The following is a 15,000-nucleotide window of genomic DNA, read 5'->3' on the forward strand; positions in this document are numbered from 1 at the left end:
TTTATATAACGATACGGGGGCAATACCACGCAAAACTGTCACGTCCGTAACGCCAACTAAATATGGATGTGACAGTTTTGCGCGGAATTGCCCTGGACCTCTTCTATATATTCTGAGACAGGCGATTTTAAGCGCCAATTTGAAGCACCTCTACTAGACAAAGCATATATTTTGAGCAAGCATAGGGTAGGCTAGGCCCATTCAACAGTGAACTGAGACCACAGAATATTTTATGATTTAAGAAGGAAATATGATTGATCCACCACAATCTAGTTAAGCCTACATGCATTCACTGCCCAACAACGTGATATTCCTGGGTTTCCAGGATTTCGGGTCAACATAAAAAAACTAAAAAAATTAAATTAAACTTGCTGATTAATGGGTTCAAGGAACCAGCTGTGGAATATCCATCCTTGTCTCAGCTCAAATTTTATTTTAAGTTCACGTTAAGATCTTAAAAATAGCCAAGGCTACTCAGTTTTTCTCCCCAATTAGGCTACTCTTATCTTGCCTTATTTTTCCTCATTTCGAATGTTGCCTTTTAGGCTACTTATTTTATTTCACATTAAACATTAGGCCTAGGCCTACAATCTTCTATTTCTTGAATTTCCCCTTGGGGATCAATAAAGTAGCCTATCTATCTATCTATCTACAACTAGGCTCCATCCATCCATCCTAATATTATACATAGGCTACATACATAGCCTAAACACGCACGTTAAACATTATGATGCTCCGGACCTTTGCTTGAGGAAATTTTCCGTAACTGGACCTCGCTGAAGATTAATTGAATACCCCTGCTCTACTCTAATACATCCTCTTCTCTAGCAGGTACTCTTCTCTTCTAGATAGCAGATCCTCTACACCCACGGTTGTCAAACTGGGGTACGCGTACCCCCAGCGGTACGTGGACTGATTTCAGGGGGTACGCGAAAAAATATCTAAGTCATATGCCTTTTCAAACGTTTTCTCTATCCCACGTTGGTAACTTAACTTCTGCATTTGCACTGCACATTAAAAACGTATTTTCTCTGCATTAACAAAATATTCGAGAGTGGAGACAGAGAGGGTAAAACAGCGTTTCTCAAACTGTGGGCCGCGGAGACATGCCAGGTGGGGCGCGAACTGACGTGAAAAACTGGAGGTTTTTTTATTTATTTTTTATCTGTAGCCTGGGCCCAGGTAGCACCCGATGCGCAATGGACGCACTGTGTTATTCATAGGGAAGCGCTCGTGTCAAGGCAGCTTAGTTAGTCCCGACCTGAATGAGATTTTGAACGAGGTTGTGAGAGTAGTGAATTTCATCAAGACCCGGCCCTTAAAAGCGTGTTTATTCTCCGCACTCTGAGAGGAGATGGGAGCTGACCAAAAGGCTGTACTTTTTCACAGCGAGGCAAGGTGGCTTTCCCGAGGTAAAGTGCTGTCGCGTGTTTGAGCTCCAAGTCGCCTCTTCTTGGAGGAAGAGCGCATGTTTGAATCTGCAAGCACGTTCACTAATGAACATTTCTTGACGAAGCTGGCCTATTTTAGCGATATATTTGGAAAGCTCAATGAGTTAAATCTCCAGTTACAAGGCAAAGACAAGCACCTAGCAGATAAGATCACTGCATTCAACAAGACGATTGTGTGTGAGATTAGGTGCAGATCTATTTAAAATCATTATGTATCTGCACCCCACCATCTCACCACAGGGGTCCCCCAGGGCTCAGTGCTCGGCCCCCTTCTCTTTGCTATCTACACCACCTCCTTGGGACAGATTATCCGTTTGCATGGCTTCTCATACCACTGCTATGCAGACGACACACAGCTCTATCTGTCCTTTCCACCTGATGACTCCTTGGTTTTAGCACGGATCTCGGATTGCCTCTCAGACATAGCTACATGGATGAAGGCACACCACCTCCAGCTGAACCTCTCAAAGACTGAACTGCTGGTCCTCCCAGCTAAACCTACCATACACCACAACATCAACATCAAATTTGACTCCCTGTCTGTTTCACCTACCAGGACTGCAAGAAATCTAGGAGTTGTTCTCGACAACCAACTAAACTTCTCAGATCATGTTGCCTCAGTCGCCCGGTCATGCCGTTTCGCACTCTACAACATACGGAAAATCAGGATTTACTTGACTCAAGATGCTACCCAACTTCTGGTACAGGCAATAGTCACCTCACGACTCGACTACTGCAACGCCCTCCTGACAGGTCTCCCAGCCTGCGCAGTGAAACCACTTCAGATGATCCAGAACGCGGCGGCGCGCCTGGTCTACAACCAACCCAAAAGGGCACGTTACCCCGCTGCTCATCCAGCTACACTGGCTATGGCGGCCCGCATCAAATTCAAGGCTCTAACGCTTGCCTACAAAGTAGTCTCCGGTTCTGCTCCCACCTACTTGAATGCCCTCATACAGACATACGCTACCTCTAGACCGCTGCGCTCCTCAGACGAACGACGTCTAGCTCTACCACCGGTACGCTCAGGCCAATCCAAACTTTTCTCATCTGTTGTTCTTCGTTGGTGGAACACACTGCCAGTTCCTACAAGGGCAGGGACATCCCTCTCCATTTTCAAAAAACTCCTGAAGACCCAGCTCTTTAGAGAACATCTCCTCTCATAGCAACACTTACAACAAGTCTTGCTGATCCTAGCACTCACCAGCCGTCTTAAAGTAAGTCGCTTTGGCTAAAAATGCGTCAGCCAAATGTAATGTAATGTAAATGTAATGTACTCTAGCACAGTGGTTCTTAACTGGTGGGTCGGGACCCAAAAGTGGTCGCGGAACCATTCTGGGTGGGTTGCGGACCTTGTGGTTAAAAAAAGAGAAGAAATCATTTCAAATAGACTTAAATTGAGACGAAATGGTGCAGAATCCACAGTGTGCGATGTTCACAATTGCTGGAACATGAGTGAAAATGCCTCATAATAAAGTACACCTGTCAAAGACAGACCTGTCAAGTACTTTAAGGTGACATCAGGAGTTGGAGACTTCACAAATGTAATGCCAAACAGCATGTTCCAAACAAATAGGCCTACAGGCACTTCGCCTGTCTTAGCATGTAGCTCACCAAATCTGTTGTCTTGAACGCTATAAAATATATATATGGGTCGCGACTTCATGAACATGGGAAATTGTGGGTCCCAAAGCCAGACCAGTTAAGAACCACTGCTCTAGCAGGTACTCTTCTCTAGCAGATAGCAGATCCCCTACTTAGTGATGGGCAAATGAAGCTTTGGTGAACCACTGAACCACAGCAGTGTGAACCTAGCGACACTAGCTGAAAAGCAAAAAGATGGCTTCCACACATACATTTTTCAACATAAAAGTCCTTTGCAAACCAATATTTTTGGTTACATATACTGGTTTGAGTGAGGACTTTTATGTTGAAAAATCTAGATGTGGCAGCCATATTGGATTTTTTCATTAGTGTTGCTAGCTTCACACTGCTGTGGTTTAGTGGTTCACCAAAGCTTCATTTGCCCATCACTACCCCTACTCTAGCAGATCTCCAACTCTAATAGATCCCCTACTCTAATAGATCCCCTACTCTAGCAGATCCCCTACTCTAATAGATCCTCTTCTCTAGCAGATCCTCAGCATGAAGACAGGGAGGCCCTCAGAACCTAGGCACTGCTACACTGTATGTAGGTGACTTATCAATCAATGTGGAACTGTGTCTGAGAAGAGGCTCTGTTCTTCTCTTCCTCCCTCTCTCCTTCTCCTCCGTCCTCTCTTCTCCTCTCCCTCTCATCCTCTCTCTTCCTCCCTCTCTCTCTATCTCTCTCTTTCTCTCCTCCCTCTCTCCTCCCTCTCCTCCATCCTCTCTTCTCCCTCTCTCCCTCTCATCCCCTCTCTCTCTTCCTCTCTCTCTCTCTCTCTCTCTCTCTCTCTCCTCCCTCTCCTCCATCCTCTCTCTTCCTCCCTCTCTTCTCTCTCTCTCCCTCTCTCTCTTCCTCCCTCTCTCTCTCTCTCTCTCTCTCCCTCTCTCTCTTCCTCCCTCTCTCTCTCTCTCTCTCTCTCTCTCTCCCTCTCTCTCTTTCCCTCTCTCTCTCTCTCTCTCCCTCCCTCTCTTCTCTCTCTCTCCCCCTCTCTCTCTCTCTCTCCCTCCCCCCCCCTCTCTCCCCCCCCCTCTTCTCCCTCTCTCTCTCCCTCTCTCTCTTCCTCTCTCTCTCTCTCTCTCTCTCTCTCTCTCTCTCTCTCTCTCTCCTCCTCTCTCTCCAGGTGGTGCACATCCTGAACATGGCGTCCACTCAGGTCCACTCCTTCCTGCTGTCCCCAGACGAGGGGCTGCACTCTCTGCAGCAGCGCATCGAGGCTGAGACGGGCATCCAGCACCTGCACCAGGAGCTGCTACAGGAGACTGGCGTCTCGCTCGACCCGCGCAAACCTGCCGCCCAGTGCGTCCTAGACGGAGTGGTACGTACCCAAACCCGCCGCCCAGTGCGTCCTAGACGGAGTGGTACATACTCGTGCCATGCAGAGCGCACAGGTTCAAAGGTGGTGTGTGTGTGTTAGTTTAGGAAGACCTGGTGGTGTGTGTGTGTTAGTTTAGGAAGACCTGGTGGTGTGTGTGTGTTAGTTTAGGAAGACCTGGTGGTGTGTGTGTGTGTGTTAGTTCAGGAAGACCTGGTGGTGTGTGTGTGTTAGTTTAGGAAGACCTGGTGGTGTGTGTGTGTGTTAGTTTAGGAAGACCTGGTGGTGTGTGTGTGTTAGTTTAGGAAGACCTGGTGGTGTGTGTGTGTGTTCGTTTAGGAAGACCTGGTGGTGTGTGTGTGTTCGTTTAGGAAGACCTGGTGGCACGTGTGTGTGTTAGTTTAGGAAGACCTGGTGGTGCGTGTGTGTGTTAGTTTAGGAAGACCTGGTGGCGTGTGTGTGTTAGTTTAGGAAGACCTGGTGGTGCGTGCGTGTGTGTGTTAGTTTAGGAAGACCTGGTGGTGCGTGTGTGTGTTCGTTTAGGAAGACCTGGTGGTGCGTGTGTGTGTTAGTTTAGGAAGACCTGGTGGTGCGTGTGTGTTTTCGTTTAGGAAGACCTGGTGGCGTGTGGCCCTAAATGTAATAGTCCATATCCTGGAGGCACGTCAGCTTAGTGGTATGTTGAGCATAAAGTCTGACAGACAGACACACATTGCTGGGGGACTTTTAGTTCCTTTTTTAACTTTTGAGCATTATGGTCTAACAATTGTCAATCATTTGTTTAAATTTGGTAAAAAAATGGAAACAAGCCAATAGCCACAAACATTTGGCTCCACCTGCTGCTCTCGGCAACCCACTTACCTTGTGTTGAATAGGGGGCGTGGCCACCACTTACCTTGTGTTGAATAGGGGGCGTGGCCACCACTAGGGTTCCGGTCCGGTCGGCGTGCTCCGTATGTAACTACCTAAACTTCCAAACTTATCTATCTTAAAATCTCCTTGTTACTATCTACTTTCTACGGATTTACTGGCTACCGATTATATCTCGTGAACAAACTGTTCCATAAACTGTTGTTGCTCGAGGCTTTGGATTATCGGACTCTATAACCTTGATCGCCAAACTTTTCTGTCAAACGTTAACGTGAAACGATTAAGCCAGCATCAAGGGCTGCAAATAATACCGGGCCAAGGAAACGCTATCTGGAAGAAGAAAGCATCAAATTCCTTCTAACGTCTCTCAAAACTAGTGACTCAATATAAAAGTGAGTAATCTCAGATTACTCACCCGCTACCTGTGTTCGAGTTATCAAGGAACTGCACGATATCGCTGTTGCTAGCCAACTAGCAAACAAACGTTTAAAAGAAAGTTGACACCGACGAGCCCTCGCCGCGACACGATGCCTCCCCTCAGCTGTGCACCAGGCTGCGACTCCTGCGTCCTTCTCAGCGAAAAGATAGTGGAACTCGAAGCCAGAATAGCGACCCTCCATCAGATTGAGAAGGATGAACAGTTCCTCGACACCATTCTCTCCGTAAGTAACGTTACCTCTCTTACACATACTAATGCCAGATGCCCTGATTTCACTCTGTCCTCCAATACTTTAACCATGCCATGCACTAATGCAACTTCTGTCCCTGTTGCCTCTCCCCGGCCTCTGCTGAGAACCAAGCCTGCTCTGCTGGCCAGCTCCACTCCACATCAGCCTGAGCCATGGTGTAGAAGCAAGCATCACAAGCACGGCAGACGGTCCGGACGGCACTCAGGCCCAGCCCAACCTATACGACTGGAAAACCGCTACGCCATTCTGACCGAGGATGAGGAGCCCCTCCTGCCCCGAGACAACCATCCTGGTCCCTCCTCAAAGTCGGCGCCCCCCCGACCCCCACCTCCCCGGACCTCATCAACCTCCACCCTGGTCATCGGCAGTTCCATGGTTAGAGACCTCTGCATTCCCCCATCATGTAGCGGTCCCTCCAAGGTCTACTGCTTCCCTGGTGCCAAGGTCCTTGACATCCAGCAGAAACTCCCAAGCATCCTGGCCTGCCACACCAAGGTCAACAACATCATCGTACACGTGGGCACAAACGACATCAGAGATAAGCAGTCAGTAGCACTGCAGGAAAACTACAAAACTCTCATCACCACCCTGATGGGCACAGAAAAACGCTTTGTCATCTCTGGGCCTCTCCCTACCTACAGTAAAGGTGCTGAGAGATGGTCCAGACTGTTCGATCTCCACACCTGGCTCAAACGCTACTGCGCTTCCCTAAGCATCCCCTATGTCAACAACTGGGGCTTGTTCTGGGAGAGGCCCAGTATGCTGAAGCGTGATAGCGTCCACACTGAGGCATTGACATTCTGTAGAAAATATTACAGATTCACGCCCCCCAGGTATTGATTCGAATGGCATTATACATGTGGATGGGTCTGAGAATGTTTTCTGCAGGGTAACATACAATACTACTACCATAGATCAAGCTGCTTCATGCAATAGCATGACTTATGCTTATAGTTCTATTCCAACGTTGATTTCTACCAAACGTATAGTAAAAAGAAAAGACAAATTTAAAACTAGAAACCTAACAAATATTCTTTCCATACCTCAGCATATTCCTCAAAAGCCAGAGGCATTTTCAGCTAACATGGGTTTACTGAATATAGGTGCACTTACTACCAAAACCTTTGCAATCAATGATTTTATTAGTGAAAAACAATTGGATTTTCTGTTTCTTGTTGAAACCTGGCTGACTTCAGACAGCGAAGCTGTTCTTGTTGAAACTTGTCCCCCAAATTATAATTTCTTCCACTCAATTAGACAAGGCAAACGAGGTGGTGGAATTGCCTCCATTCTCTCAAACAAATATAGTTGCACTAGAGTCAACTTTGGTGAATTCGCTTCCTTTGAGTACATTGCCCTCACTCTGAAGGCTGACCCAGCTGTACTTCTATTAACCTTATACCGCCCTCCTAAACTATGGGCTGGCTTTCTCGACCAGTTTTCTGAACTTATGTCGCTCATCATCACTAGCTATGATCGGATAATTGTAAATGGCGACTTTAATATTCATGTCAATAAGACAACTGATGCTAAAGCCAGTAAGTTCCTTAATGTGTTGGACAGTTTAGAGCTAAAGCAGCATGTTACAGGACCCACCCACAACCTTGGCAACACCCTCGATCTAGTCATTTCTAGAGGGATAGAAGTCACAGACTTATCAGTAAATGATATAAATATGTCTGATCATTATTGTGTATCTTTTAATATAGTACTACATACTCCAAAAATTCATCCCGAAATTGCAATCAAATCGCGACTCTTGGACATTAGAGCAGAACAGCAGTTCATAGCTCTTATAGACTCCATAAATTTAGATATTTTACATCATCCCATTGATCAAATGGTAGAGGCTCTCAATCATGAATTAGGCGCTATGCTTGATAGAGTGGCACCCTTAAAGACTAAAAAAAGGCCCTGTAGCAAACTGACACCTTGGATGAACGAAAATATCCATGATCTAAAAAGATCATGTAGAAAAGCTGAGAGAACATGGAGAAAAACTAAGTTACAGGTTCACCGTGCCATTCTAAAAGAAAAAATAGCAAATTATAATAGAGCTATTCGGAATGAGAGAAGGAACCACTTCTCTAAGGTAATTGCTGAAAACAGTGGAAACTCTAGGGTGTTGTTCTCTACCATTGATAGGCTATTGCATCAAACACCTTTTGATACACTCAGTCAGGCATCCTCTCTAAGATGCGAAGAATTTGCAGACTTCTTCGAAAACAAAGTAATTTCTATAAGGGAGGCTATTGGTAATACAAGTAATATGTTTGATAGTACACCCAAAAACAGCCCCCCAAAATTAAGGTCCTTTAGCACTATTACTCAATCTGAGCTTGGTAAAATTATAACTCAAACCGGCTCCTCAACATGTGTTTTAGATCCAATCCCTACTAGATTCCTCAAAAAACTATATGATAGCTTAGCTCCCTTTATTCTCAAGGTAATAAATACCTCATTAGAAACAGGTATATTTCCAACTGCTTTTAAAACCGCTGTTGTGAAACCTTTACTTAAAAAGTCAAATCTTGACCATACCAATCTGAGCAACTACAGGCCTATATCAAATCTACCGTTCCTGAGCAAAGTACTTGAAAAAGTTGTTTGTAATCAGTTAAATACCTTCCTCAACGAAAACAGTATCCTTGAAAAATTCCAATCAGGTTTTAGATCAAATCACAGCACAGAAACGGCTCTAGTAAAAATAGTCAATGATCTCAGACTGGCTACTGACTCAAACAAAGTCTCAATCCTTATTCTTCTGGATTTGAGTGCGGCATTTGACACCATTGATCATAGCATCCTAATTCACCGCCTTGCGAAGTGGGTGGGTCTCTCTGATAATGCTCTAAACTGGTTTCAAACCTACATTACTGGCAGAGATTTTTATATCAGTCTAGGAGATCATGTATCTGAAAAACATGACTTGCCTTTTGGTGTGGCCCAGGGGAGCTGCCTTGGTCCCCTGCTATTTTCCCTATATATGCTTCCATTGGGAAATGTCATAAGTCAGCATAATGTAAACTTCCATAGCTACGCAGATGATACCCAATTGTATATTTCTGTGGAGCCAACTAACCCAGATGGCCTTTGCTCCCTCACTGCATGCCTAACCTCCATTAATCAGTGGATGAGCAAAAATTTTCTGAAACTAAATGATGACAAAACAGAGGTACTTTTGGTGGGACCAAAACTAAAGCGAGATATTGTTCTTAGTAATCTGGGGAACTTGGCACACCAGGTCAAACCAAAAGTAACAAGCCTCGGTGTCATCTTAGATGCAGAGTTAAGTTTTAAGCCCCATATCAGTAAAGTTACTCAAACAGCCTATTTCCACTTGAGAAACATTGCCAAAGTGCGGCCCTTTTTAACTCAACAAGATGCAGAAAAACTAATTCACGCCTTTATCACTAGCAGGTTAGACTACTGCAATGCACTTTTCACTGGTCTTCCCAAAAAACATCTAAAGAAATTGGCACTCATACAGAACTCTGCGGCTAGACTTTTAACTAAGACTAAGAAGAGAGAACACATCACCCCTGTGTTGGCTGAACTGCACTGGCTCCCTATTTCCTATAGAATTGATTTTAAGGTTATGTTAATTACTTACAAAGCTCTGAATGGCACAGCACCTTCATATATCTCTGAGCTTTTAATATCTTATCAACCACAAAGGAAACTTAGATCATCCAATTCTAATCTTTTAATCGTACCCAAAGTGCTCCACAAACAAAGTGGAGAAGCTGCTTTTATCCATTATGCCCCCAAACTATGGAACACCCTGCCTCTGTACATCAAGCAGGCGAGTTCAGTAAATATTTTTAAAAAAGATCTGAAAACATACCTGTACAGGAAAGCTTTTAGTTAACTCGTCTTATCCTGTAGACTACTTTTTCAGATTATTCTACATCTGCTGCTATTGGAGGGCGCAGCCAGCCAGAAGCAGATGGGCTCCCCCTATTAAGTCAGGTTCTGCTCAAGGTTTCTTCCTGGAATATGGGAGTTTTTCCTTGCCACAGTTGCCATATGGCGTGCTTGTGGGGGGTAAGAGGGTTAAGGCTGCCAGTCTTATGACATGTCATTTTCTATATTTTTGATATGTTGCTGAGTGGATCATAAACGGCCCCAGCAATGAAGAAATGTGATTGATAATGACTGACTGACTATTATTTTGTTACATGCTTCAAATGTAAAGCACTTTGAGCTGCATTCTGTGTATGAAAGGTGCTATACAAATAAAGCTTATTATTATTATTATTATTACTTACCTTGTGTTGAATAGGGGGCGTGGCCACCACTTACCTTGTGTTGAATAGGGGGCGTGGCCACCACTTACCTTGTGTTGAATAGGGGGCGTGGCCACCACTTACCTTGTGTTGAATAGGGGGTGTGGCCACCACTTACCTTGTGTTGAATAGGGGGCGTGGCCACCACTTACCTTGTGTTGAATAGGGGGCGTTGCCACCACTTACCTTGTGTTGAATAGGGGGTGTGGCCACCACTTACCTTGTGTTGAATAGGGGGCGTGGCCACCACTTACCTTGTGTTGAATAGGGGGTGTGGCCACCACTTACCTTGTGTTGAATAGGGGGCGTGGCCACCACTTACCTTGTGTTGTAGTGAATAGGGGGCGTGGCCACCACTTACCTTGTGTCAAAGATTGTTAAGGCGGAGCAAGATATTTCATCAGGAGTCACTTCAGGGAACCCGGATCGCACGAGGGGGGGTCAAAATCCCCCTTTATGCAGAGCAAAGGCAGCGACTGCTCCATTGAAGTCTATGGGCATAGCTCAGAATTTCACCACATATGCTAAGGTCTTAGTTCTATAGAGTTAGGAATGTGAATTTTGGGCACGTTTTCGTGATCCTCAAACCCTTCTGAACAGTTCAGGTACATTGTTAGCATTTTTGAGCAATCCAGCAGGGCTGTACAGTGCGACATATATGTCGCACATGCTACAAAAAAATGAGTTTGTGCGATGGATGATTTACCAACGTAGCACTGGTGCTACAGTATACAGTTTTGCTTATGGCAATACAATGCATGCGTGAGACTGACAGGGAGGCTACAGCAATTACCTTCTACTGTGATCAGTGCAACTGGCTACACCAGATGTGATAGCGGCGCGTAGGCTACGTTAACAATAAATAGACCCGTCTTCTGTTTTTGTGCGTCGCGAACGGAGCTCTTCGTTACGCGCCCAGTGTAGGCTCCCTGTGAAACGCTTGTTTGTTTGTTTGAAGTGCGTATGTATAGACTACTTCTGTGAGAGGGGAATCGATGTAGGCTACTTTGATTTCAACTTAGTTGCAGTCTACGCGATTAAAAAGTATGTATTGTTTGTAGGCCTAGTATCCAAACAATCCAACTCCAAATCAAACAACACCTTGCAAATTATCCTCGCGAATCAAACAAGTGATGGCTATGTTTAGCCTAAGCGAAAGAATCTTCCGACCGGGCCGGGCTGAGGTGATTAGATTAGGCAAGCAGAGGTAGAAGTTTGTGGCAATCGCCTTGTTGCTTTGTATTTTTAGTTCAGTTTAAAACGAACAACTTAGTATCCAAACAACACCATTCAGATCTAAAACTTAGAAGAAAAAAGTCCACAGGGGCTTAAGTTCGCTTCTATCTGTCAAATATGAGCCCACTTCATGCGCAACAGTCTCGCTTAGTAGTGCTTAATAACCTATACAAGATCGGTTCCGAAAAAACCTTCACGACACTTTAATTACGACTGCGTTAGCCACAGACCTTCAGCTATCTTTAGTAGGCTACCTACTGTAGCCTATGTGTATGGAACAGTCTAGGGATGCATTTCATGGGTGCACTGTTTGACATGTCAGTTAGCCTACTCATTTGCACCACTGGTTAGATGTAATTACGGTATTTCACTCGTGCAATGACATTAAGGTTGAATGTAGGGTTACACTAATCTAAAAACTTAGAAATATGAACTAAACGTGAATTAAATCTTAGTGGAATAAAATCTTCAGCATATCTTCTACTTATTCAAAAATAAATGAACTGACTTCCAATGCATGAATAAGAAAAATTAACAAAAAATCAATGGCATGACCTGTCTTCCTGATACCCATTGAAAAGTCTAACTGCATGGAACTGTCAGGGATTGTTTTTTTTGTTTTTACAAAAACACAACAACCAACTAACATATCATGCTGATAGCTTTTGTTCATCTCAAACACAATGTTGCCAGGTGAGATGTTTGCAACTACATGACCGGCTTTTATCAATCCAGTTGCAGTAGGTCCTAGATCCCAACCACAATTGATAAACTGTGATGAACTGATTGTTTTTAGAGATTTTGGAGGTTTTATATCGATGCTACAGAATTTGTGGCTGGTGCTACAAAACTTTTAACCTCTATAGCACCAGTGCTACTTGCAAAAAAAGTTAACTTACAGCCCTGTCCAGTCTGGAGAAAATCGACTTTATATCAGGTGTGCGCCGGTTATTTATGCTGCTGCTGTTGGCCGGTTGCAACGTACGCTCGTCAATAGGTCATCGGCACGCCTCTTTATGCAGACAGGATTCGATCCCCATTTCGCGCCCATAGACATGAACTACGACGAAGTATCTTGCTCCGCCTTAACAATCTTTGCTTGTGTTGAATAGGGGGTGTGGCCACCACTTACCTTGTGTTGAATAGGGGGCGTGGCCACCACTTACCTTGTGTTGTAGTGAATAGGGGGCGTGGTCACCACTTACCTTGTGTTGTAGTGAATAGGGGGCGTGGCCACCACTTACCTTGTGTTGAATAGGGGGTGTGGCCACCACTTACCTTGTGTTGAATAGGGGTGTGACCACCACTTATGATACAGCAAGAGTGAAGACATTGATAATTTCAACATGCTTTTCATTTATTTGGCAAAAAAGTAGAATGTTGCCATCTACCTTGTGTTGTAGTGAATAGGGGAGGTGTGGTTGGTTATATGGCTAGGTTACGGGGACGCTGGCGAGACACGCCGCTCCGTCTGGCATCATGTTTTTGTTTGTTTTTATGTAATGTTCATAATTTTATGTAATGTTATGATTATTTTTTTTTTGTATTGGTTTGTCTAGTTAAATGTTTTCCCTATTTATTTACGTTATTTTTGATAGTTTTCGTGTTATTCTTAGTCCTTTTTACTGCTTCTAAGTCAGCTGAAACGTCGTTGCTTGCTATGGCTAGCTTCTGCCCTAGCTGGGCATCGGACATCCTTCCATCCATGTGTCCATCCACAGTGAAGTGCTGCACTTCACTGTCTGGTCGAGGGGATCTCTCGGGACAGCTGGACCTAGGCTACTCTGCGAAAGATCTGCCGTGGCCGCCGAGCTGTTGCTGACCTGCAAGCTGCCATGCCAACTGCAGACTAACTGGGCCTCTGACATCCTTCCATCCATCCGTGAACGGTGCACTTCACTGTCTGGTCGAGGGGATCTCTCAGGACAGCTGGACCTAGGCTAGCTACTCTGCGAAAGATCTGCCGTGGCCGCCAAGTTATTGCTGATCTGCGAGCTGCCATGCCAACTGCAGACTAACGTTAGCCTAGCGGTGAGGAGCTGCAGTCTCACGGAGTAACAGACGGTCGCTGTTAGAAGTCCACCGAGTTGCGGATCTACACAATCGCCCACTACTTCAGACTGTGCTTCCAGTGATCTCCAGACTGCCAGTGAATTCACCGGGTTGATCGTTTGCTAACGTTAAAGAACTTTGTTGGCATATCGGTTTTGAAGACACTCTGTGCAGTTTTCACGGATCATCATTGCCCTTGGACATTTTCAGCTGGTTTGGAAACTGGACTAATTTTAACATCACCTTTCCCCTTTTTAAATATATATATTTTTTTTTTTTTCACTTTTTATTTGTTTATTTGTTTTGTTGTCTGTCTTGTATGTCTTGGTGTCACGGGTACGCTGGCGACTACGCCGCTCCGTCCAGCATCGTTTGTCTTGTTATGTGTCTTGTTTGTTGGAGCGCTTTGGGTTGCACTCTGTGCATGTTAAATGCGCTTTAAAAATAAAACTGACTTGACTTGACTTGGTTCATGAAACAAATCTGAACTGTTGGCTCATATATATATAGGGTCTGAAGCTTGTGAGCTTATATATATAGATTGTTTCTGAAGTTCATTTGCTGTGCCATCGCGGCACTTTAGCAGCTTAGGCTGTGCGGTCCCAGCCCCTTACTGGCAGTTTCATAAATATTAACAAAGTTACACACAAAATGTGCAATAATTAAACTCTCAGGTGTGCAGGGGAGACGTGTAGTAGGCTAATAATAATTGATTTTACTGTAAGGTCATAACCGCAGATCTTAAAGCCCTCAAAAATAAAATATCATTAAAATGTGTGTTGGGTCCTCCGAACATTGAAGATGTAACATTCAGTTTCAGTGAGCAAATAGCCCTGTTGAGAGAAACTAGAGGAGCATTTAAATTAGGCAGATATTCAATCTTCGTGTGCTTAAAAGGCACAAAAGTCCCTGTAGATGGCAACATTCTACTGTTTGCCAAATAAATGAAAAGCATGTTGAAATCATCAATGTTTTCACTCTTGCTGTATCAAAATCTCACCTTTCCTCAGAGATGGTGATGTGCTTAAACATGTATGTACATGATTTAACTATTTTTATTCCACTGCTTGGTTGAATTTCCCATTGTCCTACGTAATTTAGAACGACCATTAACATTGTTATTTGCACACCTATGAAGTAGATCCATTCTGTTGGCCGTATCACACCTCTATATTAATTCGCCGAGCTCGTTGTGAAGTTTAAATGAACTGTAACGTTGTATCCGAGCTGTAAAATGCAGACATTCAGAACATAGCAACATTGTAGCATATGACGGAGGTGGCTTTTAGCTAGATGGATGACAGCAGGCTAAGTAAAATAGCGATGTTTCAAAGCTTAAGTTCATCAGAATCTTGGGATACGTCCGCTTGACAACGGGAGAGATAGAACTAACGACTGGCCTTTGGCCGTAGCAACCATCCATTTAGAACTAGTAAGGGCAGTTTGTCCTTAA

The 15,000-nt window shown here is 44.5% G+C and overlaps 1 protein-coding gene across 1 annotated transcript in view; it reads left to right on the top strand.

Moving 5' to 3' along the window:
- The window catches only part of chuk (component of inhibitor of nuclear factor kappa B kinase complex), a 53,548-nt gene that overhangs the window by 19,323 nt on the left and 19,225 nt on the right, over positions 1-15,000 (top strand). Inside the window, exon 11 of the mRNA XM_076286402.1 lies at positions 4,220-4,414. Within this exon, the coding sequence (XP_076142517.1) occupies positions 4,220-4,414 (195 nt within the window). The remainder of the gene's footprint in view (positions 1-4,219; positions 4,415-15,000) is intronic.

Source organism: Alosa pseudoharengus, unplaced genomic scaffold (assembly GCF_046254945.1).
Source record: "Alosa pseudoharengus isolate Yale_2024_CS ecotype anadromous, Long Island Sound unplaced genomic scaffold, YU_APseudo_1.1 YU_APseudo_1.1_scf_15, whole genome shotgun sequence".
In the NCBI taxonomy this organism is placed as follows: Eukaryota; Metazoa; Chordata; class Actinopteri; order Clupeiformes; family Clupeidae; genus Alosa; species Alosa pseudoharengus.